Source organism: Schistocerca serialis, chromosome 4, assembly GCF_023864345.2.
Source record: "Schistocerca serialis cubense isolate TAMUIC-IGC-003099 chromosome 4, iqSchSeri2.2, whole genome shotgun sequence".
NCBI lineage: Eukaryota > Metazoa > Arthropoda > Insecta > Orthoptera > Acrididae > Schistocerca > Schistocerca serialis.
This window is the reverse complement of record NC_064641.1, coordinates 948,478,394-948,504,751: the sequence shown is the minus strand read 5'-3', so window position 1 is coordinate 948,504,751 and position 26,358 is coordinate 948,478,394. Positions and strand designations below refer to the sequence as shown.

Below are 26,358 nucleotides of genomic sequence, written 5' to 3'. Positions count from 1 at the left end.
GCAGGGGTCCGCATTGCTGGAAACCAAGTTTCCTGAAGAGCAATGCAGAAGAAAGGGTGAAGGCTGATAAGTTGGCGGAGCTCAGCTAGATGGTGGAAGAAACTGCTGCAGTTCCACTGGAGGATGGTATTGTCCATGGCGGAGAAAGGCGTGACGGAAGGCAGATTACGCCGCTGGGTCACCTGCTGCCTCCGATGGAGCACCCGTGCAAGTGCTATCCATTGCGTCTGAGGGACCGGCGAGATCGAGGTCCTCAGCGGACGCAAGGATCTCCACCTCATCCTCAGACGCAGAGCTTTTAGGTAGCGGTGGAGTAGGTGCCACCGCAGGTGTCTTGGTCTTACGGGTCTTCAAAGTCGTTTTCTCTCACTGTTCCTTTGGTTGCCGTTGTTGAGAGGGCTTACTGGCGGCAGTCTCCGGGACCAAAGAGGATCGCGAAGCCCGTCGACCAGCGACCTGTGGCTTCTTCAGCCACTGGTTGGTGTCTGCTGTGCCGCTGGTAGGAACCTGGGAAGGGAGTGACCCAAGGGATCCCTTCCGAGCGAGAGAAGCCGAAGAAGACTTACGCTTCTCTGGCTTATAAGTGGGGACTGGTGTCCCCCGTGGTTTAGTGGGTGCTGCTCCCGAGGTGGATGGTGTGGGAGCAACAGCGAGAGAAGAGGCCCCCATCGTCAAGGGGGCAGGTGAGGTCCTCCGACTCTGAGAGCTGACTGTATTTCTTGCAGCTGAAGGAGCTGGAGCAGGAGTGACAGTGGAGGCATAAGATGACATCATGCGCACGGGATGTAGCCGTTCAAATTTCCGCTTAGCCTCAGTGTAGGTCAGTCGGTCCAGGGTCTTATATTCCATGATTTTGCGTTCTTTCTGTAAGATACTGCAGTCCGGCGAGCAAGGTGAATGAGGCTCTCCACAGTTGACACAGACGGGAGGCGGAGCACATGGAGTATCGGGATGAGATGGGCGTCCACAATCTCGACATGTGAGGCTAGACGTACAGCGAGAGGACATGTGACCGAACTTCCAGCACTTAAAGCACCGCATTGGGGGAGGGATATAGGGTCTGACGTCACATCGGTAGACCATCACCTTGACCTTCTCTGGTAATGTATCACCTTCGAAGGCCAAGATGAAGGCACCGGTAGCTACCTGATTGTCCCTCGGACCCCGATGAACGTGCCGGATGAAATGTACACCTCGGCGCTCTAAATTGGCGCGCAGCTCGTCATCAGACTGCAAAAGGAGGTCATGATGGAAAATAATACCCTGGACCATATTTAAGCTCTTATGTGGGGTGATGGTAACGTTAACATCCCCCAACTTGTCACAAGCAAGTGGGCAGAGGATGCCGTTTTAATCAAAACTGACCCAGAGCGCATTTTGGACAAGCCCTCCACCTCCCCAAACTTGTCCTCTAAATACTCTACAAAGAACTGAGGCTTCACGGATAGAAACGAGTCACCATCAGCTCTGGTACAGACGAGATACCTGGGCGAACACACGTCACTGTCATTCATTGCCTTTCGTTCCTCCCATGGTGTGGCCAGGGATGGGAACAATTTGGGGTCATAAACGTTAGCTTTAAAATGAGCCCTCGAACGCTTAGAGACTGCTGGTGGCTGGCCGCCAGCGAGAGATGATGTACCACGCTTCATTGCGGGTCATCCGCCCTGATGCCACCTACTCCGACCAAGGGCCCTCCCACGGGCGCCACCCAGCCGCAGCAATAGCCATCTGGCAGGATGGCCATTGCTGGGAGTCCCGATGCCCCAAGGAGACGGCCATCTACTCCTTGGCATACGCGGGGAGTTAACGGCGCAGGCATCAGTAGAGCGATGCCTGTGTTGTCAGGGGGCTACAACCAACAGGGTACATGGCGGCCCCACCACAACAGACTGGCTACCGTGCTGGATCTTAGGTGCAATGAAGTCCAAGGTCGTCGTCGCAGTTAAAAGCAACACTGCAGAGTGCAGTGCGGTAATCGTACCCAAGAGATGGAAAACGAGTGGGACACCATTGCAACGACGAAAATGCCGGCTAAAGGTCTCAATGCACGACGGATACAGTGCACCATGTAAGGCGCCCTTCCCCAACTGGCTCGCTCTTCGGAATAATTTAGAAAGATGGAGGTCAAACCCGAGAGGGGACCATCACATAAAGCCGAAACGTTTGAGACTCCTTTTAGTCGCCTCTTACGACAGGCAGGAATACCGCGGGCCTATTCTAACCCCCGAACCCGCAGGGGGGTTTTCATGTTTTGTGCAGGCTGTCGTGCAGTTGAAAAAGTTGCTCTTGAACATTCCATAAGTTGGCTGTCTCGGTTACTGATGCTCCAGCTCAACACGCCCCCACAATCTGCCCTCTTTGGAACTCTGTTAGGTCTTTCATTGCAAGTCTACCTCGTTCTCCGAATGCAAATACAAAGTATGCATTACTCGTAACCAACCTGCACTGATGCCTAATTCACACTGAACACGCGCAGTCCAGCGCGACGCGTGGATTACCTGCGTTGTTGACCGTTAAACACAACCATCCCGTTACTACCACTGTTCACATTATTTTGCCTATTCCCTGTATACTATTCTAAACTTCGCGCCCCTGTCTTTCTAGAAGGTGGCATCACACGCCGAGTGGCTAACAGCCAGTATATTGTATTCACGGTCAACAGATTGTATTCACGGTCAACAGTTAGTCAACTGGTGCTACTGCACGAGCTTATTCAACTACAACATGCATCCCATATTTCACGGAAAGACATGTTCAATTCGATACTCGAATTCAGCAATGGGCAAAATGAATACCAAACAAAGAAAATTCTGTTCCCCTGCTGTGTTTTACAGTGATGCCATGCAGCGTGTAGGAGAAACGGTCCATAACAGTCGTGTGGCCACCGATGATGCGCTGCGAGTCCTCGGTTGTTCCCACGGAACAGCGTACATTACCATTCGTAAGTACCCCAATTATTGTTAAATATGTGCACATCGGACCTATCCACGCAGCACCTCAAGTATTGTAGAAAATGAGGAAACGGTTTCCTAAAATGTACCATTACAGGAGTTCAGTCACAGGTTCACCACAAGGTGCGACATGGTCGCAAACCTAACAGTGATCCAGAAACCGTAGACCAAATTTCTTTATTTCTGCCTGTGATCACGAAACTGTTAGGTCCTGAGACTACCGGTGTAGGTCAGGCGCATGCGCGCTTGCCGGCGCCTGTGCAAGGTGGAGCGCCCCCGCGCCGGTCGTGCTCCAGCCACTCTCGCGATCCCGCCCGCCATACACAACCAGAACGCACTCCGCCAGGTGCCGCCTCGAAGCGCGACCGGTACCTGGCATACGCCGGAAATTCCGCAGCCGGCTCCAAAGATCTCCACAGATTCCACGCACAGCACGCAGGCGGTAGAACACCAAGTCGTACACCTCGCTCCGAGGCAGGGTGCGGCTGGGCACAACTCGGGACAGGACGTATTCGACAGCCTCGAGGTCCGGATATCCTCGGGATCCAGTGGTTCGCGTCCAGCTGCGGGACGACTGAAGCTTTTATTGGCGCGATTGTAGGGCACTCGCCAGCGTGATTTGACAGTTGTTCTGCTGCCAGTTACAGATTCACTTTTTTCAATCTCTACCCTTTCCAATTGATGTAGCAAGCCATTTAGTTCTCGCCTAAAAAGGAGAAAGCATACGAGGGCACTGATAGAGAACAAAATTTACAAAATATTCATTGCAAGAAGCTGTTAAATGATCCACATATTACTTTCTGAACTAAAAACTGATTTTTGTTTGCAGCTTTTGTACAGTGTATTAGATCTGTAATTTTAACTACGATAATATTATCGCAGAATGGTTCTGTAACTTGTTTAAATTCTTCTAATTTTTCTTCTCTTATATTTGTAACAAGATTATTATTATTTAAATTTTGTGTTAGTAACCATAAGCCAAACCTTTCGTCGGTTGGTTTTACTTCCTGCAGAATATTTGTTGTAGACATTTTTGTTTGTAGTAGACATTTTATTTCCAACTTCCATTTATAGAGGAAAAATTTATTACACTTCTGCGTAACTAGTTAGAATTAGAGACGCAAAATCATGATTAAAAGACGTACAATTTAACTGCTTTCAAAAAGTAGTTAAAACTGGGTCGTTGAAAGCATAGCGACGTGATTTTTTACCTACTTAAGCCAGAACTGAGCCAAGAGAGGTAGAACTGATCCAAGTGACTTGGAAGCCAGCTTTTTCACCTCCTGGTCTCCCGCACCCATAAATCACGTGTCCTCACTGCAATAAAGATTTATTTCCCCCACGCGTACCTCACAGTTACTTTTTGTACATGTATTAGTTCTTGGTAATAAAATGTCAGAATACTCGAAATAATCGCATTATAATCCAAAATGTAAATAAACTGCGTAAAATACACACAAATAATTTGTCATAGTTTTCTACTAAATACCTTTTTTCTGCAAGCGATCTCCAGTGAGCATAGTGTCTATTGCACAGTCCAAGTTTGGGAGTAACTTCCGTTGGATTCTCATAATGTACGCTCGCCAAGTACATATGCATTGTGAACAACAGAAAATAAATAATGAATTTATCCAAAATTTGCAAAAAGGAATAAGCTAATGACTTAAGCCTTAAATGTGATGTGTGCAAATTTCCAAATAATAGCGTAAGTCGTGTAACACGTGGCTACAATGAACTATCGACGGCTCCAAAAAGTACCAGACAAGTAAATACTTCGCAGTAGTGCTTGGTCTCAATCGTTCTCAGAATATGCAACATCCGTTTGCTAGGACAAATTGTACTGAGCTGCAAACTATTTATGGATAGGTGAGAACTAGTAAACGTCCAGGGTCCACATATATGCTGGAGACACTCGTAATACAGAGACGCTTAATTAACATGTTCAGAGGCTGCTGTTAGGTACTTTATTCAAGTCCACACCGGTTTCGGTCTTCCCATTCAGGCCATTTTAAAGTGGATCTGAAACTGCCATTGTTGCGTAGTATGATGTATATACAATCATTTTACAAAATAGGACACGAAAGACTAAGTTTATATGTTTACAGAAAAAATATGTGTCTTACATTAAGCTGTTTGATTAATTGTTGCCCGCTGATACTGGGTGTGCACAGAAAGAGAGGGGGCTACTTGGGCAGGGGTGCGGCTCGAGCCAGAGCAGAAAATGTCCCCTCGTTACCTAATGAGGCAGCACACAATGGCGGCGCCAGCCGGCCAGCCGGAATGAACGAGACATTCTGTGCAGGCTTTTGGTGCGCCCGTTGCCGATGCGCTGTGCAGGCGAGATCCAGGCGCATGCCCTCCAACCTTTCTAAAACTATTTTTCCGCAACTAATCGGTATTTTTTTTAAGTGAATTTCGCGTTACTTGTTGCTTTGTACATCAGCTTCATGCGGAAGTGTACAAAACGTCGGTTATGGTCATATCTAACACGGTATTTGCATTTAAGTACGACACTGCATGAAATTAGAAAAGTCTGCAATGAAAAATAGACGTCGCTATGGTTTTGCGTTTGGTGCATGTTACACCATACGTTGCTATGAATGAAATTCAGCTAAAATATTGAATTTTTCTTTTACGCTTGGGAGGATGTCTGTATCCGTCTACAATCTCGAGAAAATGGAATTTATGTAACACCTTCACTTCCGATCGCACACTCCCCAGAACGAAATATAGCGATATAGCAGAAGCTGTGGTTTTTGTGCTATTTTTTCAATCCAGTACTACAATTTTTGAAGAGTCTTCAACAGCTATTGGAAAGAGAATGTGCTAGTGTGAAAACAACCATGAAACTAGATATGTTACTGCAAACCGTAACGATGAGGTTTTCTGTAAGCTATTGACCTCTCTGGTCACCAATTGCTCGTATAATATGACACTGTTTCAGAATTATGTCGCGATAGCTACTGCAAGGCGAGTTTGTCAAATTATACTGTTTTTCTACGTTTTGGCAAACGAAGCAAAATTAAACATGTTAACAAGAGAACGGTAGCCATTACTCATAATTGGTGATGCCTGTTCAAATTAGAAAAGGTTAACAATTCAGAAAAAAGTAACTTGCCAATTCTGTTGCTTATTTCGGGACTATCATGTAACCCATCGTATTTTTAACACTGAACGACTGGACTGAGAACTTACCAAATGATTTTCTTCCTGTTCTTCATCTGAGAAATAATTGCAGCAAATAGTGCATCATCTTTCTGTCGCTATCGCCATTCAGAGTAACTGATGTTAATTGTCTTTTGGTATGTTGAAGTTAGACTATACACGTTTGTAATCTGTTTTAACTATAATAAATAGTCTCAAGAAGTTCATAAAGTAATGACTATCCGGGTTTTAAAACCTTGTCACTCAGAGATACAAAGGCACTAAATTTGTATTTCTAATAGAAAAATGCTGCATTTTTGCTGGACAGTCAACTGATTCAATAAAACTCTTTCCCTGACGACTTGCAGAACCTTGACCCAACTACTCAGCAAAGTCAATATCATTGATGAATTAAAAAATATTTGTAGTAAGAAGATTCATTCTCTCACTCTGTACAAGGACAGGGATGGAAAGATGGTACACTATTTTGAGCATTTTTTCACATGTCAAATGTAACCGAGATGTAGAAAGAAAATTTTTAGTCAAGTTTCTATCCCAGCTGTTCATTATTGAAGACACTGGGCTACAGGATTCCCCTGAAATTGTAACAGAAATGGCGATTTATTTATATTCTTTTTTTCTTTAGAGAAGTGTTTTCAGTGAGAAGTTTTGAGTAATGCATACATTTAACTAATATCAGTGAGGAAACTTCATGTTTATTTTCACTATAGAAAATTCTCTTTTCACTAGCAATCATCGACTTTTCAAATATCGCAGTACTGTAATGAAAGAAAAAAATAAATGAAAACTGTAGCTTTGGCCATACTGATGTAGGCAGAAAGTTCCGTATGTTAACCATATTATGGCAAAATACTCTCCTCATAATATGCTATCATTTAGCATACTCTTGTTCCGATATCTCGAACGGTTTAGGAGATACGAGGTAAGTTATGAATATTTCCATCTCGCCCACGTCTGGCTAGGAGTAAGCGTGCTATTAAATTCAGTTTTCTCGAGACTAGAGGCAGATACAGACCACCTCCCAAAAGAAAACAAAAACTCATTATTTTAGCTAAATTTCATCCGCAACAACATTTAGTGTAATATGCACCAAAAGCAAAATCACAGCGACCCATACTTTTCATTGCAACCTCCTCCAATTTTCGCACAGCATCTTACTTGAATGAGAATATCACAATAACTATGAACATCAGATGGACACATCACCATGAAGATGACATATAAAGCTATACGTAATGTAAAAACCAAATTTGTATGAACAGTTTACAAGCCAAGTGAGAAAGACTGTAGAGCTAACGGGGCGCTCATGATGTCCTCCTACTGCTGCATCTTGACAAGCAAGCTACCCGCAGCGTTCTCTGTTGCACCCACAGGGCCGGCGCAGCTAATCAGCACGCACACTACCGGCTTTCTTCCTGTTCATACTAACTTTACACTCGACCTGGACCAGCGTGCGACAACTGACAGATGGCCAACATGATGCCATAAGCATCGTACCGCGTCTGAGCGAGTTCTGTCTGTTTAGTTTTAGGGCGCAAAAACAACGAAGGCGATATATGCCCATGTGAGAACCGTAGAACACGAAGACGAAAACGGAGTTAAAAGCGAGTACACGTTAAGCCCAATCGATGGAAGGAAAGACAGCTAAAAACAGGGACTTGTAGAAAGGTCCATTAAATGCACCATAGAGACAACGGAGTACCTGAACTAAAGTTTCAATGTCCTTCGCCATACTGATACGACGAATAAAAAGTAAAAAGTAAAGCGTCAAGCAACCTCTTTCCCGTCAAACCAACGCGACCAGGAATCCATATAAACATCACAGTGGCTTCGTCAAGAATGAGCAAGTAAAAGCTTTACTAGACCCATTTCACTAATGGAACGATTGTGTAAAGCGCACAGAGGCTCTGAAGGGCACAGAGAGTCTGAGCACACAACTGAAAATCCTGTCTCGCCAGATATGCTGCGTGGCCTGATACAAGGCGAAGGGCTCCGCTATGAATGCTGAGCACTGTTCAGGAAGCCGATACTGAGTATCGTCGGTGCCAATGACGTTGGGACACCTGACACCACGGTCAGTCCTACAGCCATCATTCTACACAAGGTTGCCATCGTGAAGTTCCCCGCGAAAGTCGGGAACGTTACAGCAACAGGACGAGTCTGAAGCAGTGTCGTTGGGAAGCGAATGAAGTCCAAGGTGAACAAGGAACTGCCGCACGAAGCAAAGGTAGTGAAGGGCTCACACCCATTGGCAAAGTGGCAGGTAGCGTGAAGATAACCTGTCGGAGCAATAGCTCAAAACGGACTCCAGGGGGTAACAGAGAAGAGGGATGCGCCCTATACTGATGGACAAAGGTGTCACCGCAGGAGGCGGCTTAGGATGTGTGGCCAGGCATGCAAGACAAACGGCGTACGTATCCACTGTGCAGGACATCACGTCGCTATGACAGCGGAACTTTGGCAGCTTCTGCATACAGGCTCTCAATCGGGCTAATGTAAAAGGCATCAGTGGCCGAACGGAGGCCAAGATGGAGGTTTGTATGGAGAAGGCCTAAGATGGACGGGCATGCAAATGCATAAACGAAATACCCATTGTCTAGTTTCGAACGAACAAAAGATCGGTACAAATGGAGGACGGAGATTCAATCTGCTCCCCAGAAAGTACCACTGAGGACATGTATGAGATTGAGGGACCAGGTACAGTTGGCGGCCAAGTAAGACACGTGGGAGGACCAAGAAAGTTTTCCATCGAGCATGAGCCCCCGAAATTTTGTAGTTTCAACGAATGGAAGAGCAACAGTCCCAGGATGTGGTAGAAACCAATGCGCCGCCAGAAATTCATATAAACGGTTTCGTAAGTCGAAAAGAGAGAAAATTCATGAAGGGAATGGGGCAGGCGGCTTCAGGAGCCCTATACGCAGAGAGTACGGAGAATACGAGTCCTCCAGCAGGTGATGTGCGTTTTCTCCAAATCGAAACACACGGCCACAGCCTGATATTTCAAAAGAAAAACGTTCATGACATGGCTTGACAAAATGACGAGATGATCAACTGCAGAACGGCGCACTCGAAATCCACACTGCGCAGTGGTTAGTAAATTACGAGACTCGAGCCAATATACCAGTCAGGCATGAATCATACATTCCAACACTTTGCAAACACAGCTGGTGAGAGAAATGTGGCGGTAGCTAGAAGGAGGGCGTTTGTCCTAACCAGCCTTGCTTATTGGTATGAGAGTGGCTTCACGCCAGCGCCTGGGAAACATGCCCTCAGCCAGATGCGATTGTACGTATGAAGGAGGAAGTACTTAGCTGCAAGAGAAAGGTGCTGCAACATATGAAATCTGAACATCGTCCCACGTGAACATCGTCGCGCCCTTGGGCGGAAGATTGGGATGGCGTGAGGGTATGATCTAGCTCCCTCATAGTAAAAGTGGCATTGTAGCACTCTCAATTCTGAGGAGAGAAGGGTATCGCCTGAGCCTCCTCCACTCGCTTCCACTGGAGGAGTGACAGTGGCTGGAGCTCGAAATCTCCCCAAAATAGGAATGGAGCCCACTGTGTCAGACTGGAAATTGGGGAGTGGACCTTGGTCCCAGAGAGCCGTCGGATATGGCCCGCACGATGGAAGAGGAAATAGAACTATTAAAAGAACTAGTAAATGAAATCCAGCTAGCATTTTTGATATCCCGAAGAACGCGACAACACTGCGCACGCAAGTTTTTATAACGAATACAGTTCGCCAAGGTAGGATGACGGTTGAAAACGCAGAGAGCGCGTTTCCACGCGTGAATTGCGTCGCCGGAAGCCTCAGTGCACCAAGGGACCGGGACAGGGCACTATAAGGATGAAGTGCGAGGAATTAAACATTCGGTGGCGATAAGGATAGCGGTCGAAGGGTATTCTTCGTGGTCATCAAAACTGTGTAAATGGTGTTCGTCGAAGGTCGCCATGGAGGTGTAAAGTATCCAGTCAGCGTCAGAAAGCTGCCATTTGGGTGTGCACTTAGGTGGAAAAGGAGTAAGCAAACGGATGGAAACTGGGAAATGGTCACCTGAGTATGTGTCAGAGGGAAGAGACCATTCGAGACGATGAGCAAGCAGAAGAAGAGGTTCACACAGGAACAGGTGTGTGTGGAGTCTGAAAGGAATGTGGGTCAGCCAGTGTTATGGCAGATGAAGTTTTGTTCATTGAGATTAGCCCAGAGGGCGCCGTTCTGACAGAACCCTAAAGGGGATGGTGCGCATTAAAGTCATCGAGCAGCAGAGAGGGGTGAGGGAGTTGCCCAATAAGCTGGAAGAAGTCTGTCCTGATGACAGCGAATGACAGAGGAATGTAAGCGGTACAAAGAGAGAACGTGAAGTGAGATAGGGAAATGCAGACTGCAACCGCTTAAAGCCGGCTTGGTATGATTGTGATCATCATCCCGGATGAGCAGCATGACTCTCCCATGGGATCGAATGCCGTCCTCGGTGAGAATGTCAAAGCGGACCAGAAAGAAATGCGAGAGGTCAAAGCAGTTGTGAGGACTCTATTTTTTTCCTGGAGGCAGAGAACAAGTGGACGCTGATATTCCGAGAGCAGTTGTAATTCCTTCTTGTTGGATCTAAGGTCACAAACATTCCATTGGAGGCGAGTCATGATGATGAAAGGATAGGAGGGAAAAAATGAAGGGGTGTCACCTTGGCGGCTGCCAAATCCGAGCCTTCGGAGACTTTCTGCTACAGGGCGCAGAGGCTGGAGGATCTTGCTCCATGAGATCTATAGAGATGTCGGCATTCTCCATCTGTAGGTCTGCAGAGTCCAGGGCAGAAAAACTGTCGGCGGTGCGCACCGGCAACTTGGAGGTCGGCCAGATGAGGATATCACGTGGCGACACTGTTGAAGAGGGTCGCCGAGTCAGAGAAAGAGAACAACGCCATTTGCCTTAGTGTGATTTCTTGGAGCCTTTGCAGTTGGCAGATGACGATTCAGATGTTTGTTGGCTGGAGGGACATTAAATTTCTTCGCGGGAGTATTCCTTCTGTCCTTTCTGGTCTGCTGGTTGTGTAGCAGGTGAGTTCGCGCGATGAGGCGAAAGTTTGATGGCTTGTTGCACAGCCGGAGGAGGAGGAGGAGGAGACGGGGATGCTACCATGACGGCGATTTTACAACAGCAGTGTCGAATTGGAAGTCGCATGTCTGCGTGGCCATGTCCTTCGTGGCGCAAGATATTGCAGGAACGTTACTGTAAGTACCAGATGGTAAAATGCAATGTCTCCGACTAGCCAATTACTCGCGAGCGACAATTAAGGCACTTTTTCCTTCACCCAGATCTCCTGGACGGTCCGCTCATCGAGATACACGGGACAATCTCCGGAGGCGGCGGCATGGTCGCCATTGCAGTAGATACAGCAACGAAGAAGGAGACGGAGCATCACCCTCCTGAGCATCCATACCACAGGTTACACATTTGGCCAGGTGTCGACAGGATATTCGAGTGTGGTTGTAACGATGACATTGATAGCAGTACATCATGTTCGAAATGTGATAACATGATAACCTCCTTTGATCTCTGATCGAAGCACCACTCTACCAAATGTTGGAACAAGAGTGTGGGCACTAAGGATGCATCTACCTTTTTCAACACCTGATGGATTGCAATGACGGCCTTGTCAGAGAGGTTAGTTTGGATTTCTGCCTCGGTCAGACCATCGTCAGGCTAGTGTCAATAACGCCACGGGAAGAATTCAGCATTCAATGGGGCTCGACAGGATAACCGTGGAGGAGAGAAGCTGCAAGCAGTTGTTGTGCTTGAGAATCACAAGTAGACTCCAAAAGCAAACTAAAAGCGCCGAAGCGGAGGGAGGATAGGAGAAGAGGAACGAAGAACGAAAAAACAATGGAGAGACTGTTCTGATGTCAGGCACCGAAAATGTAGAACACATTTCCAAGAACATCTCAGACACGTTTTTCAAGGGAGGGGGAAAAAGCAGCAAGAAGACAGACAAGCAGCACTGAACGGAAAAGATGCTGTAAAGTCTGGGGCCCCGTGGTAGCCAAGCCCGAACTCACCAATGAGTTGTGAGCCCCCAGGAGTGGGGGTGGCGGGTGGAGGTGGAGGTTACCTGAATCCCCATTGTAATCGTAAATATACCGCAGGTTATGGTCAATATTTCGAAGAACCACAATGCAGTGTTGATAGCAGCACCCACCTAATGCGGTGGAAGAAGTTCGCCACTATCGTTGCTTGAAATTTCTTCTAAACAAACTCAAAAATGTCCAACTGCCTTTGTTTTCTTTGCTGCACACAACAACAAAGCCACCATTCACTAAAATGAATATGTTTTTAATGGACTGCAAATATCTGTTATTATTTGAGTTTCAAATGGATCCTCTAGATTGTAGGTTTGTACACTGCAGACAAATGTGTGGTGTATGTTACCATGTGTGAGTATCTCTGGTCTTAGACTCCGAAAAGAAACTAAAAGTAATGAGTATATTAAAAATTATATCTGTGTTGTGTGGGGCTTCTGTGTAAAAGATGTGCCATTGTGGCTTAGAGAAATGACTGTTAGTAAATGTCTAGTAGGCATTTAGAGCACTCATGATGTTCTATACGGAAAGTTACATATCATATCGTTAATTAAAGTTCATAAATGGGTGCGATAAATGTAAAATTCGCTCACTGCAAGCGTGATGGAGAGTAGTTTTAGTTCATATTTAATCAATGCCTGCGGAGGCGCCTGAAAGCAAACACATGATTTAATATATCAAATTGTCATTGAAGGTTACCAATTATTTCAAACAAAAACGATCGCATTGAAAGTTCCGAACAGCAGAGAAGTTTCTAAACAGCGTCTGGATATGACGTCGACCACACTCGCTTTTCTGGAGATCTACTTGTAAAAGCGTGAAGGAATCACTTGCAAATCATGACATTTTTGAAATTTTTTTCCACTACGACTATTCTAAAATAAGGAACAACTACCTTGAAAAGGAGAGGAGTCGGAAGTCACGCATATAGTCAAAACCAAATGTAGACTTCTGTGCAGTGCTGTGTCCTTTCCTCACTCATCTTCCTTCGTGAATGTCATTTCTTACACCGGCTTAAGCTCCAATGCTATACGTTTCACGCTAGCTCGAAAATGAACCATGTAATCCCTTGAAAGTAATAGAGTGTGTACAGTTTATTCCCGCTTCTCTGTTCTTCTACAGCGTAATGCATTCTGCGTGAAATGAGCAATACATGAGAGTTCATACATCTGAACCAAAATTTCGTGCTGGAATTCGGACCGTAATACTATAGTGCCGTATATGTGCGCCCGTATCCAGCACTTGCGCGTAAGACTAATAGGAGGCAGCCAGGGAGGCTTCCACAGCAACTATTTCGGAATTTCATTAAATCCAAAGAAGTGCTTCCACCTTGTCACCGGTAAATCATGCAAACTGAAATTTCGGATATCAGAATTTAACTTCTTTTAAACGTAAAACAACAATGCTTTTAATGTATTGTATTTTACAGATTTTATAATCATGAAAAGCTTATTTTTCCTACGTTATCACTGGGCATCTAAGTTTGAAACCCGCCCGACTTTATTTTCTTGAGCATTTGGCGTCGTTTCACAACAGCATAATGAAAGATATTATATATCCTGTACTTATAATATACGCATATGAACTTAGGTGCCGCGAGGAATGGTCACGCGGTTTGAAGCACCATGTCACGGATTGCGCGGCCCCTCCCGCCGGGGGTCGAGTCCTCCCTCAGGCACGGGTGTGTGCGTCGTTCTTAGCACAAGGTTGTTTAAGTTAGTGTAAGTAGTGTGTAGGTCTAGGGACCGATGACCTAAACAGTTTGGTCCCTTAGGAATTCACACACATTTGAAGATTTTTGAACTTAGTTATCGGTGTCCTCTTAAGTATGATATTTATATACCCACATTACGCATGGACAATGGCAGTTCCAGATTCAGGTGAAACTCGCCTGGTTGTGAAAGCCGGAACGAGTGCTGGACTTCAATGAAGTGTCAGCAAATGGAGTAGTGTTTCATTAGTTAACTCACTGCCCTGCTACGAAAGGTAGACCATTTGACGCCCGACTCAACATGATGAATTTCATTTCAGTTACCACCTCACGCTATAAATTGTTAACCTACAATTACAGAAAATCTTTAGGGCCCACGAACCCAATTACAAGAACTGAGTGCTCATTTATTCTCACTTTCACTGCATCCCAAATTAAATGCACTGACTACAGTTAGGAATCAAATGCCACAGCAACAGAACCGTGACAATGTACTGTGAGAGCGGTGCGCGAGTCGTGCCCCGTAGCGGCACTGCTCGCGAGAGACAAGGGCCCGGGTTCGTGCACCGGTCCCAAGAACTGAATAGCCGAGAAGCTTGGACGGAGAGTGAAAGATCTGTCCGAGATATAAAACAGTACACTTACCTTGGTTGGCACCTTCGCGGTGAGCAGGAACAACCGGCATGGGGAAAACACCTGAAATAAAACACAAGATTAACCATTGGCAGATGGTTTGAAGCAATACATAACAAAAGCACCCTGCAGAATGTTCACATTACTTTTACAGAACGTAATGTTGTGGTTAATAAACCATTTTATACAATAGCAACTACTTAGAGGCATATGTATTTTGTCCATAATATTAAAAAGCTACTGTATACTCCCTCACTTGAAAAAATGATATTTCTGATATAAATTGCTGCGTCGATGATGTTCAAATACGTTTCAGTTGCAACATCTACATATCACCACTCATATACGACACGGTATTCAGAGTACTGTATGAAGCCAGCGTAAATCGATGGTGTTAATGAGTATTATTTTTAACAGCCGACTTCATGGAATTCTTGCCCTGAATCATACCAGCGTCAGTCATGCGATAGGAAAACAGCAAGATACTTTCCTTCTTAGCTCACGACGTGTTTTGTGATCTATCGACAACGAAATAAGCCCAGAACCGAAACTACTGTACTGGTAACAAAATAAAGCATGGCCGCGGATCACTTTTATGTCGCCTCGGTTTATCCAAGTGTGTTGGTGATGCAGATGTTACGGCAGGATCCGAGAGAATGACTTGGAAACGTCGAACATCGACGTCGTCATACGAGACAACTAATATGTCAAGTTTTTGAAAGTAATCGATTTGTAATGTCTCCCGACATTTTAGAAGAGAAACTTCACTAAATGCACAGCCACTGCTGAAAATCTTATTTAAAACAAAAGGGATGTGTTAAAACATGAAGACTAAAGGTGTCTGTGAAGGATCAAACATATTCGTCAGAGTCACTGACTGCTTTCTTCAGCTTTTTCAGACAAGCGCACAGGCTTATAAATCCAGTTCGTCCATCTTAAGCAAGCTTTTAAAGCAAATATCGCTGTGCTGTGCATGAAGAAAAAAAAAAAAAAACGAGACACTGATCCCGGGACTTGAAGGAATTGTTGAAGCTTAAAACTTAAAAATCTGCTACGGGGAATGTTACGCACATATCCTAATGATTACATTAACTTTGTCGGAATTGTCAGTAAAACTCCTTCGAATTGAAAATGAAGACATAGTACAACCGATCTGCAATGTCTTCGCATAATTAACCCCGACATCTTCTTCAACTTAGCCACTTAAAAATGTCAGTGCTTTAAAGTACCACAATGTGGGCATAAACATATCGTCGGTGGAAGATCCGGAAAAGCTTGACTGCCTCATTTCGTCACACTTACGCTTGTACTCGGTGTTTTTTTTTTAAATATATTTCTTGGACCTTTGTTTCCACAATTGTGGGAACTGAAGATACAATGGCATGAACTGCAACACGATTTTTTTCCGCTCAAAATGCACTGGGCAACATCAACATGCGAACGGTCCGTTATCTCTGACGCCTCGCGCCAAGTGACAATCCTAATTTCTCCCAAACATGTCAATAAGGCAACACGTAGTCGTCTACGGCAGTGGATCTCAACTATTCTCAGATCTTTACACCCTGACTGACATTAGCTAGACCCGCCACACCGCACCATCATCAACTTTACCGCCAAACTAAACACCAGAAATTGTAAAAAAATATTCGAAGTTTGATTTTTAAAATGACGAAAGATAAGTGATATTTAGTTTTTGTAGGTGTTTTGTAAAGCGTTGAACCAATTCTCAGTGCAGAGGGAATACTATCTAATCCCAGATCACGACCCACACTGAGGGCAGACATTTATTACAAAACATGCTTCCTGAACATCTCTTCTCTCCCTAGCGACACTTGTATTAACCTCACACCTTGGATTCCCATTTAAAATCAACCGAGTTACTATTTGTAATTCATTTGATTGTAGAAATAGTATAAATTGGAAAACTGCCACTGCTTTAATTCTGATCTCTGCCACTAATATTAATAATAATAATAATAATAATATTGTCCAGGCTTTCAGCAATGTAGTGGCTGCTATATAGTCACTATTCTGCTGTGCTGTCAATCAGTTCGTTTATCTGTTGCGAGGTGAATAATGAAGCAATTTCTGGTCCACTGAAGGAACTACCAACAACTTTTTCATGAGAAACTTAAACATCTAAATCTCAATTTTACTTTGAACAACGTATATGTGTAGTAGGTGGAGGACCAATGAAGATACTGTTCACATATTCGTTTCACAAGCTGCAACCACCACAATGTGTCACACGTAATGATAGTATTTGACAAAAATGTAATTATTGGTAACTTCTGTAATTAATATTACAACGCTGCGAAATATTATTAAACTGACAATATTTTAAAAATAATTCAGTTTCGTGACCGGAACACAACCGAACTCTTTGTTTTTTAACCCTCCTCAGAACATTTCATTTTACCCCTCAGGTGGTAATGACTCCCATGTTGCGAACCAGTGTTCTATGGGAACCATTTAAGGGCGATGCCGACTGAGACATTGAAGATTCCCCCGGTAATCGCAAGAGATACGCCTACGAAGAGCGACAAAGGTAGAATCGTTTAATTTGGGGACGGTAACCACACTATTTTACAACACGTCATGGCACAGTAAATTGGAGAGTTCCTAAAAGAATATTGTTTAGCGAGAAAAGAAACATGTCGCATGTTAACGAATAGCAATAGATTTTCGTTTATGGACGACGACGCGCTCTCACTGCAAGGGAAACGAGGTAAGGTCCAGTCTGTTACTTCGCAAATTATGCCTGACGTACGAAAGTTTATTTATCGCATGGCAATACATTACAAAACTATTACGCATCAAAATTTGAGAACAGCTATCAGCATAAAATAACATAAATGACAACAGTTATACATGCATATCGTGGTCTTTTATGTATTTTACATCACCACTCGCCGTCGTCAGGAAATCTTCGAAAGGACTCTTGTATGCACGTGAGGGAGATGCTGATAGAACATGAGCAACTGTCCCCAGTCTGTCGTTCCGCACCACAGTTACACGATGATGAAGATTTACTTCACTTGTAGAGTGGGTCTGCACATCTCCCAGGGGCCGTTCGGGTGTGGTTCAGGGTAGTCCAAACTGCCCGAGGCTGGTCGATTCCAGGGGATTTCTTCTGGATGCAAGCAAGGCAGCTTCAAGCATAGTGGAGAACAGTTTTGTTGCCAGCAGCGTTTCTATCATCGATGGTACAGAATTCAGTTTCAACGAGAGTCCTGGCTGTGGTGACAGTAGAATGTCTTGATCTTAGTCTTTTTCGCTCCGAAGGGACTATGTCGCCCATTATTGGGAGGCCGGCGTTATTAGCAATCTTCTGATATTCACGCAGTAGCGCGCTCTTCCATCTGATATCAGGTGGAGGATTGCGGCTCAAGACAGGTAGCTATTATGTGGGAATAGATCGTATAGACCCACTAACATTGCGTATAGGCACGCAAAGTTGTACGTCTGTCTTTTTTACCTTTGGACTATTGAACCAGGCAGGCTGAGTATACCAATCCGAATGACGGTACCCGGAGTGTGTCTGCTGACGATCCCCAACAAGAACCACTGAGTTTATGGAGGATGTTGTTTCTGGTTTTGAGCTTAGCAGATGTTCGTGTCAAGTGCTCCTTAGAAGAGAGTATCCTAACCAACATGATCCCCAGGTATTTTGCATGCATGTTATGATGAAGTTTGTCTCCTATCAAACAGACATCGAAGGTTGTCTGTGCCAATCCATTGGGCATGATACTCTTGTTTTATTTGAGTTTGATTGTAACCTTCATTTACGGAAATGGTGGCTCGAAATGTATACATCAGAAGTTAGGATACCTTCAGTTAGTTCAAAGCTTTTGTGCTGGATAGCTGTTGTCCGGTCGTCTGCATAGCCAAACTTTCTGGACAGTTTACTTTTAGTACGCTTGTGATGAATTCTGATGATTAGTCATTTTGGCCAGGCAAGCGTACACTTTCAGGAACACTTCCAAGTTTCACACTATTCCTTACAACAAGAAATATTCGCACACGTCTAAGGGACCAACGTCGACTGTTGGTGTCCAAAGGCAATACTTTATGTGATGATACTCTTCAACCGAGAAGAGGCAGTCGGTAGCTCCGGAGTGCTTGTGATTTAAAGATGGTGGAAGGCCTGTACTTTTTCCGGTCAATGTCCAGAAGGTTAAATGCGAACTATGCGTGGTATTCTTGTTGTCTGGTTGATTCTAACAGTAGCCTCGACACCCGATAGAATTTTCGTCCTAGGATCAACGGAGGCGCTTCATTTACAAGTTTCCACAAGTCAAGCCCAAGAGATATGGCTGAAGCAAATAATGGGCGGAAATAGATAAACAATTTACTCTCTACATCAACAGCTGAAGATCATACTAGTACCACCCTTCAACATTCTACAGACGCTCTACTGAGATGCAACACTGACATTGTTTTAAAATTTTGTCATTTGATATTGTTAAAACAGCAGCAGCTCATGATCTGACCAAGTTCTTTGCTTACAGCGAACGTTTAAAGGAATAGTCCTGTAAAAGAACCAAAATTTCACGTGACTGTTTTCAAAGGATTTTTAAAATGATTTCCATTAAGGCCTAACTGAACAACTTGAGAAGTGACTTAAACATACTGCTTCGCAGTATCTCATCGTGGTCGTACTTCCGTAAGCGAAGACTTTCGTGAAGGTCTACCAGGACCGTTTGGACTTACAGGTCCAACAAAAAGACGTCAACGAGTGTGTGTTGAGCCTGAACGATATGAATCCGTATCATGGTAACAGCAATTCACAGCTGCAACCTCTCTGTAATTCAGAATTTTAAGTCCTTGTTCACCACGAAATTGAGAAGATGGGATTGGACAGCGTTGAGAAGACGAACCGGGAGGAGGGATTGCCACTATTGGAAACAATGCGCACGCAGACGTCGAGAACGAAAGAAGGGGACCTGTTTTAAACTCTCATCACACGATGACCCCACGGAAACTAAGTTAAAAGACACCTGGATTTGTACGATACGACTACCAAGCGCCCAAAGTCTTCGTCTATCGGAAGGCGACAGTGCATCAACACACTTCCATCCGTGAGATGTGAGCAACACGTAGACTCGACGTTGGAGCAGAGTGGGGTTTTGGGAGGGTCCTTTGCTACGACGGATCAACTGCAGCACTTGCCTCGCGTCAAGTCGATGTCCATGAAGTCGTAGTAGAAACTAAAGATAAACTGATGGGTTGGGTCCTAGCTGTTGTAAGCTTACTTCGATCTTCTGAAGCAGAGATCACGACGGGTACAGTGTAGCCAAAGAAGCAGGCGTTCGTATTCTTGGAAGTACATCGCAAGTTGCTTTCTTTCTATCATCGAACACCTGATATTGGCCGAGCGGTTCTAGGCGTAACAGTCCGGAACCGCGCTGCTGCTACGGTCGCAGGTTCGAATCCTGCCTCGGGCATGGATGTGTGTGATGTCCTTAGGTTAGTTAGGTTTAAGTAGTTCTAAGTCTAGGGGACTGATGACGTCAGATGTTAGGTCCCATAGTGCTCAGAGCCATTTGAACTATTTTTTTGGTACTTGCAGGGTTTCCGAGAACGACTGTGCAAAACCACAAGACGTACAAAAGAATGATACACATCAGACCACAAGCTTCGACCTGTAACATTTGCTGTGACGTAGCTGCACCAGGGGGGCAGGCGCGTCAGATCATCCGCTCCGTAGTTCGCGCCTGCAACCCCCAATACAACGGACGGATTTCCAAAACGTGCTGCTAGAGCTGCGCCCGTGCTGGACAGTGTCATGTTCAGCATCTATGGTGCGAGTTAAAAACTTGGAGAGATGCTCTGAAGCCACTGGATCGTGTCTACCTTTGCATGTCCTGTAATTTTTGCGCAGTTGTCATCTGTAATCCCGAAGATACTTACGGGTAGCCGTATATTGTGACGTGTTAGCGAAGTGTTCTCTGCGCACCTCAACACATTTATGTTATTATTTACTCTGGTCTGAAATGTTATACTATAATAAAGTGAATTCTACAGTGTATTCTTTTTATATTCAACGAGCGTAAATTAGACAATTTTTTTGTTATCCGTTTTTTATATAACAGTTCTTGTTGACTGTGTTTCACAGCTTTCATGAATCGTACAAAATGGTTCAAATGGCTCTGAGCACTATGGGACTCAACTGCTGAGGTCATTAGTCCCCTAGAACTTAGAACTAGTTAAACCTAACTAACCTAAGGACATCACAAACATCCATGCCCGAGGCAGGATTCGAACCTGCGACCGTAGCGGCCCTGCGGTTCCAGACTGCAGCGCCTTTAACCGCACGGCCACTTCGACCGGCCATGAATCGTACAAATGTCATACAGTAACACATGAAGCTGCCAGCGTAACGTATTTTTAACTGTATGACCGGTTTCGATCAGGGACAATTTTCAAGTACAAACTCTTGTTAACAATAAGAAATACAAAAACGAAGTAATGTAGTTTGCACGTTTTAAGAACGAAAAGCCGACTCCAGTGGCTATACCTCATCGAATCTCGACTCAAATGACAGCACATTACACAATAAAGTAAACAGTCGGCACAACGCTTCTGTTATTGCACAGTGTTCTGTGTTTTTTCGAACGTCTCAGTAACACTGGGGAGTGGAAATATTGCGCAACAATGCTGATCGTCTAGTGTCTTCCTATAGAGTTTCGTGACGACAATAGGGGCAACGGGGAACCGCTTGCTCAGGTGGACCTACAGTGACTAAAGCAGTTTGCCTTGAACTCCTGAAATGAAACGTAAGATGTTTCAGACTACGGCATATGTTTTAATGTTTTAAAACGATCTCCTACGATAAAATAAATCAGTGTTTTTAGTACTTGTAAAGACTGTTTAGGAGTACGTTAAATAAATAACACGAAACCAAAGATGAGAATTTCATTATGTTGCTCGAATCTCGTACCATCTGGTTTGAAGGTCCCAACTCTTCGTGAAGAGTAAGAAACGTTTCGTGAATATCTATGTTTAACGAGGTTCGCCTTTTCGTTTTTAGAAACAACCACTAGATGTCGCAACTGAGGTGTGTAATGACATTTGGCAGCTATTTCCAAAGAGGTATACATAAGATTAAAAGGAAGCGCTGCAGCAGAGATGTTGTTGGGGGAGAGAGATGTGACTGTCATTTTTTTTTATGTCGCAGAAAGAGAGAAGTCCGTGGTATGTCTTGATGAAGAGAGGTCGCGAACATTTTATCCTCCTCCTGTTCTACAAGTTCTGTTAATAATATTGGATTTTTGATGCATTAAATAACACCAAGAAAATAACACGTTTCTTGTGGTGGCCATTTTCGCAGCAGCTGTATATACCAAGAAAAATACAGAACCTGTCTATTTATTTGACAAGCAGTTCATTTCAACGCCTCGAAATATGAGTTTGTTTCATTAGGAGAAGCGATCAACAATTAGCAATTACTACGACGGCTGTATTCAACACGACCATCGCAACAGAAAAAAAAGAGGTAAAGTTTCCCATCACGTAAGAAGAAAGTACAACTAAGAACATTTACTATTAAATTTCCTAGAAAGTTTATTTTGGATATGTCTGACTGTGTCTGTTCCGTAGCCGGCCGTAAAAGCATTCATTACCTACTATTTATGATTTGACAGTCAAAACTTACAAAACATTTCCAATTCAAAAACTCTGATTCATTATCCAGCCAGTTGTAAAAATAGAATATAATACAGGTGTCACATTACTTTCTTAAAACACTGTTAGGTCATAAACTGGCAGAGTACTTAATTTAGAGTGAGCGGCTGAAGTACCGGTAAAAGTATTGTGAATAAATGGAAATTTCGTGTGGAAGCTGTTTAGGAGATTTCTTTTTTATATTTCTAGAAAAAGCTTAACAACGATTCCTCCCACCGCTTCGTTCAACTTCCGGTGGGCAGCCACCTCCAGAGTACACGGCTTACGGCTGCTTCTGTAGAAATTCCAGGTGGTCGAGTTCTCGTTGGTGATTCATTTCTTGAAGGTCGGACAAAATCTGTTGTTTCAGAAAACATCTACGCTGTTAGCTACATGACTTTAGGGTCAACACCAGACTTACAGCTTAGCATATATAAAGTGACGCTACACTCGATGTTTCATTCACATTTTACCTGTGAAAAATATTTGTTGCTGATCGATAGGTGATAATTTGATCGAAGGCGAAAATCCGGGTCGTATGAAATGGTGCGAAGAAAGGCACAAAATATTCGGCTGCGGGAATGCCGAGTCGATAACGTACATCGTATCGTAACGGGAACAGCAAACAATTATTTGTTTTTACAAGTGAACTGAAACATCCACCTGGTTCGTTCTCGAAGCATGATAATATGTATTATGGTTACACTGAACTTTGATAATTGCTCTAGATTATCCAAGAATATCTAACTGTGAACTGTATTCTACAACTCGTCTGCCACAAGTCACCGATGGAAGAAAACGTCGAATCACCCCCCTCTATTTTAACAATGCTAGCTGTGGTGTCACCGCCAGACACCACACTTGCTAGGTGGTAGCCTTTAAATCGGCCGCGGTCCATTAGTATACGTCGGACCCGCGTGTCGCCACTGTCAGTGATAGCAGACCGAGCGCCACCACACGGCAGGTCTAGAGAGACGTACTAGCACTCGCCCCAGTTGTAAAGCCGACTTTGCTAGCGAAGCTACACTGACCGATACGCTCTCATTTGCCGAGACGATAGTTAGCACAGCCTTCAGCTACGTCATTTGCTACGACCTAGCAAGGCGCCATAGCAGTTGATAATTAATATTATGAAGCATGTACCGTAACGAGAGATGTTCTACAATTGTGGATTAAAGTTAAGTATTACATCATCTACGTACTTTATTTGCAATTCTCAAGATATTGTCCTGTTCCAGACCTCACGCCAGTCAGCGTGTAATTAAACGCGTTCATTTCGGCCTCTAGAAACACAGTGTTGGCTCTTCTGCCAACACTACACCAGCCAAACATTTGACGAAAAAATATATTCATTTAATGTCTCCTTGCTGATACTGCCTAATGAGTTATTTTCGTTCCCGTAAGTCAAGCAAGAAACTGAACATGAGACGTCCTCTACAATCTGTACCGTTTATACGAGCTGCGAGTGAGCGCCAAGATTGAAGTCCAACGCTTGTTCGTAATGTACATTCCGTGAAGAGGCATGGTGCGCCGCGAGAAGTATTCTTTCACCCCATGGAGCTTCCACCAGCAGCCGAGTAACCTCGACATCGCGGGGCAATTGCTTGCTGATGCATGTTTCACACACGAAAATGTAGTCTACAAACTCCCTACGTATCACCAAGTCGAGTTGAACGTGTTAGCAATCTCATGCGCAGTACTACGGCGATATCAGCTCTTAGATAAGCAAGCGTTTCCAGGTAGGTTCTCAATATGTCATTGTCAGCTACAGTACGCAGCAGAAAGTGACATCTCTTTGGTCGGGTAGAAAATCTCATTTTAATCGTTCTACCAACGCTGACGCTCAGCTATTTCTAGAGCAAAAACACCTTACATCTTTCATATGTTACCAGTAATACAAATCATTTCGCTCTTATTTCTAAAGTATGTCATCGATTTAAAAATGAGCACTTTACTGTAGCGTACTTTATTTTGCATCAACCTTTCAGTGGCACTAGACCGCGAAGACACAACGACCCAGTGAATAGAATGAAACTGCTACTGTTGTCTACAGTTGCTGAATGAAAGGTAGTATTTGTACTATACTAAGTATAAAAACAACCTACGTTCCTTGACCGTCATGTCGCAATTAGTTGTTCTGCGCGACATTTCATTACTAACACTGCAGCTCTGCGACAATGGAATATATTTAGCCAACATATTTTTTTGTACGATGGCACTCCTGGTATTCTCATCCAACTTGGACAAAATTCTGTTTGTTTCCCCTTTTCCCAAAATACACTTCATTTTATGGCAATCTGACACGTGTGTGTATGTGTTTGTGTGTGTGTGTGTGTGTGAGAGAGAGAGAGAGAGAGAGAGAGAGAGAGAGAGAGAGAGAGAGAGAGAGAGAGAGAGAGAGAGGGGGGGGGGAGCAGGGAGGGGAGGGAGGATTGTTTTGTTTCGTTTCAGGGCTCAATAACAACTAAGCTCATACGCGACAATGTCACAACCTTAGAACACTAGTTACAAGCGACTACACGGTAAGCCCAATCGAGGGACGGAAAGAAAGCTAAGAACAAGAACTTCCTCTTGGAGAAAGGTCAACAAAATACGTAGTAGAGATAACGGAGGTCCCGAACTAAAGATTAAATGTCATTCGCCATATTACTACGACGGATAAGAAGTAAAGCGCAGTAGATAGCCCGCGCGTCGTTCGCGAAAACGACCGACTACTCAGACGGCAGACAGATACTAGAACGTAAAGAGGTTAAATCAAACACATTCGGTCAGGAAATGGCGAATCATCAAAGGTTGACGACAAAACATAGTCATAGGGCATCAGCACTTAACAAATGGCGATGGCTTAAAATGACGGTGCCCAATACACAACCTAGCTAAAATTATGTCCTCGCGACGAGAGGACCGAGAGGAGGTCAGCCATGTCGCAGAGAGAGGTTTAATTCCCCACAGCTTGTTCCCATGAAGAGAAGCCCTGTGGTGATGCCAAAGTGACACCACTTGTCGACAGATGGAAACACGGAGATCATCGGAAGGAACGGAAGACCTAGCGCCCCATCAGACCTACATAAACAACGACGCCCTCAGGAGCGAGTAAGTGGAAGCTTTCTTGGACCCAATACTCTAAGGGATGGACTGTGTACAGCACACAGAGGCTCTGAAGGGCACTCGGAGAATCGGAGGATGAGACAATTAAAAAGCCTGTGTCGCTGGCTCTACTGCGTGGCCTGAAAGAGTGCGAAAAAGTTCAGCAGTGTTCCGGAAGCCGATACCGAAAATCGTCGGTGCCAATCACGAAGGCACACCCGACGCCACGCTGTCTTAGAGGAATCAGTGTAAATGAAGGTACCATCACTAAATTTCGTGAGAAGGTCGAGAAACTTACAGTGAGAGATCGAACCCGGAGTAAGTTTCCCTAGGAACCGAATGAAGTTGAAGGTGAACAAGGGCCGCTGCAAGAAGCTAAGGTGGTGAAGGGTTCACACCCGTCGGGAACGTCCCAATAGCGTGAAGATACGTTGCTGGACCAATAGCCGATAGCGAACTCCGGGAGGTAACAGGGAAGAACGACACGCTCCACACTAGCGGTCAAGGGAGTCATCGAAGGAGAGACAGTACGGATGGCTGGGCATGGCAGACAAACGGCATGAATATCCGCTGAGGAGAACATCACGCCGGTATGGCAGCGGTAGCTCGGCAGCTTCTGCATGAACTCTCAACCGGGCTAGTGTAAATATCGCCAGTGGCCAAACGAATTCCATGATGGTGGGTAGTATTAAGATGGCGTAAAACGGACGGACGTGCAGATGCATAAACCACAAACCTACAGCATAGCTTCGAACAGACAAGGGATCGTATGAACGTTGAACGGTAGTCTGATCTGCTCCCCACGAAGTACCGCTTTGGACACACAGGGCATTGAGAGACCGGGTACAGTGTGCAGCCAGGTAATATATGTTGGAGGACCAAGAAAGTTTTCTATCAAGCATGTGCTCCAGGACTTAAGTAGTCTCAGTGAACAGAAGAGTAACGGGACAGAGATGTAAAGAAGGTGGAACAAACCCATTGCGCCGCCAGAAATTCATACAAATGGTCCGTGGAGAACTACAACGCAAAGCCGTCAACGAAACGTGAGCAGGAGGTCACCGGCGGGACA

The 26,358-nt window shown here is 44.6% G+C and overlaps 1 protein-coding gene across 1 annotated transcript in view; it reads right to left on the bottom strand.

The window, feature by feature from the left end:
* Positions 1 to 26,358, bottom strand: part of LOC126473606 (F-actin-uncapping protein LRRC16A) — a 517,910-nt gene that overhangs the window by 345,705 nt on the left and 145,847 nt on the right. Inside the window, exon 3 of the mRNA XM_050100768.1 lies at positions 14,550 to 14,600. Within this exon, the coding sequence (XP_049956725.1) occupies positions 14,550 to 14,600 (51 nt within the window). The remainder of the gene's footprint in view (positions 1 to 14,549; positions 14,601 to 26,358) is intronic.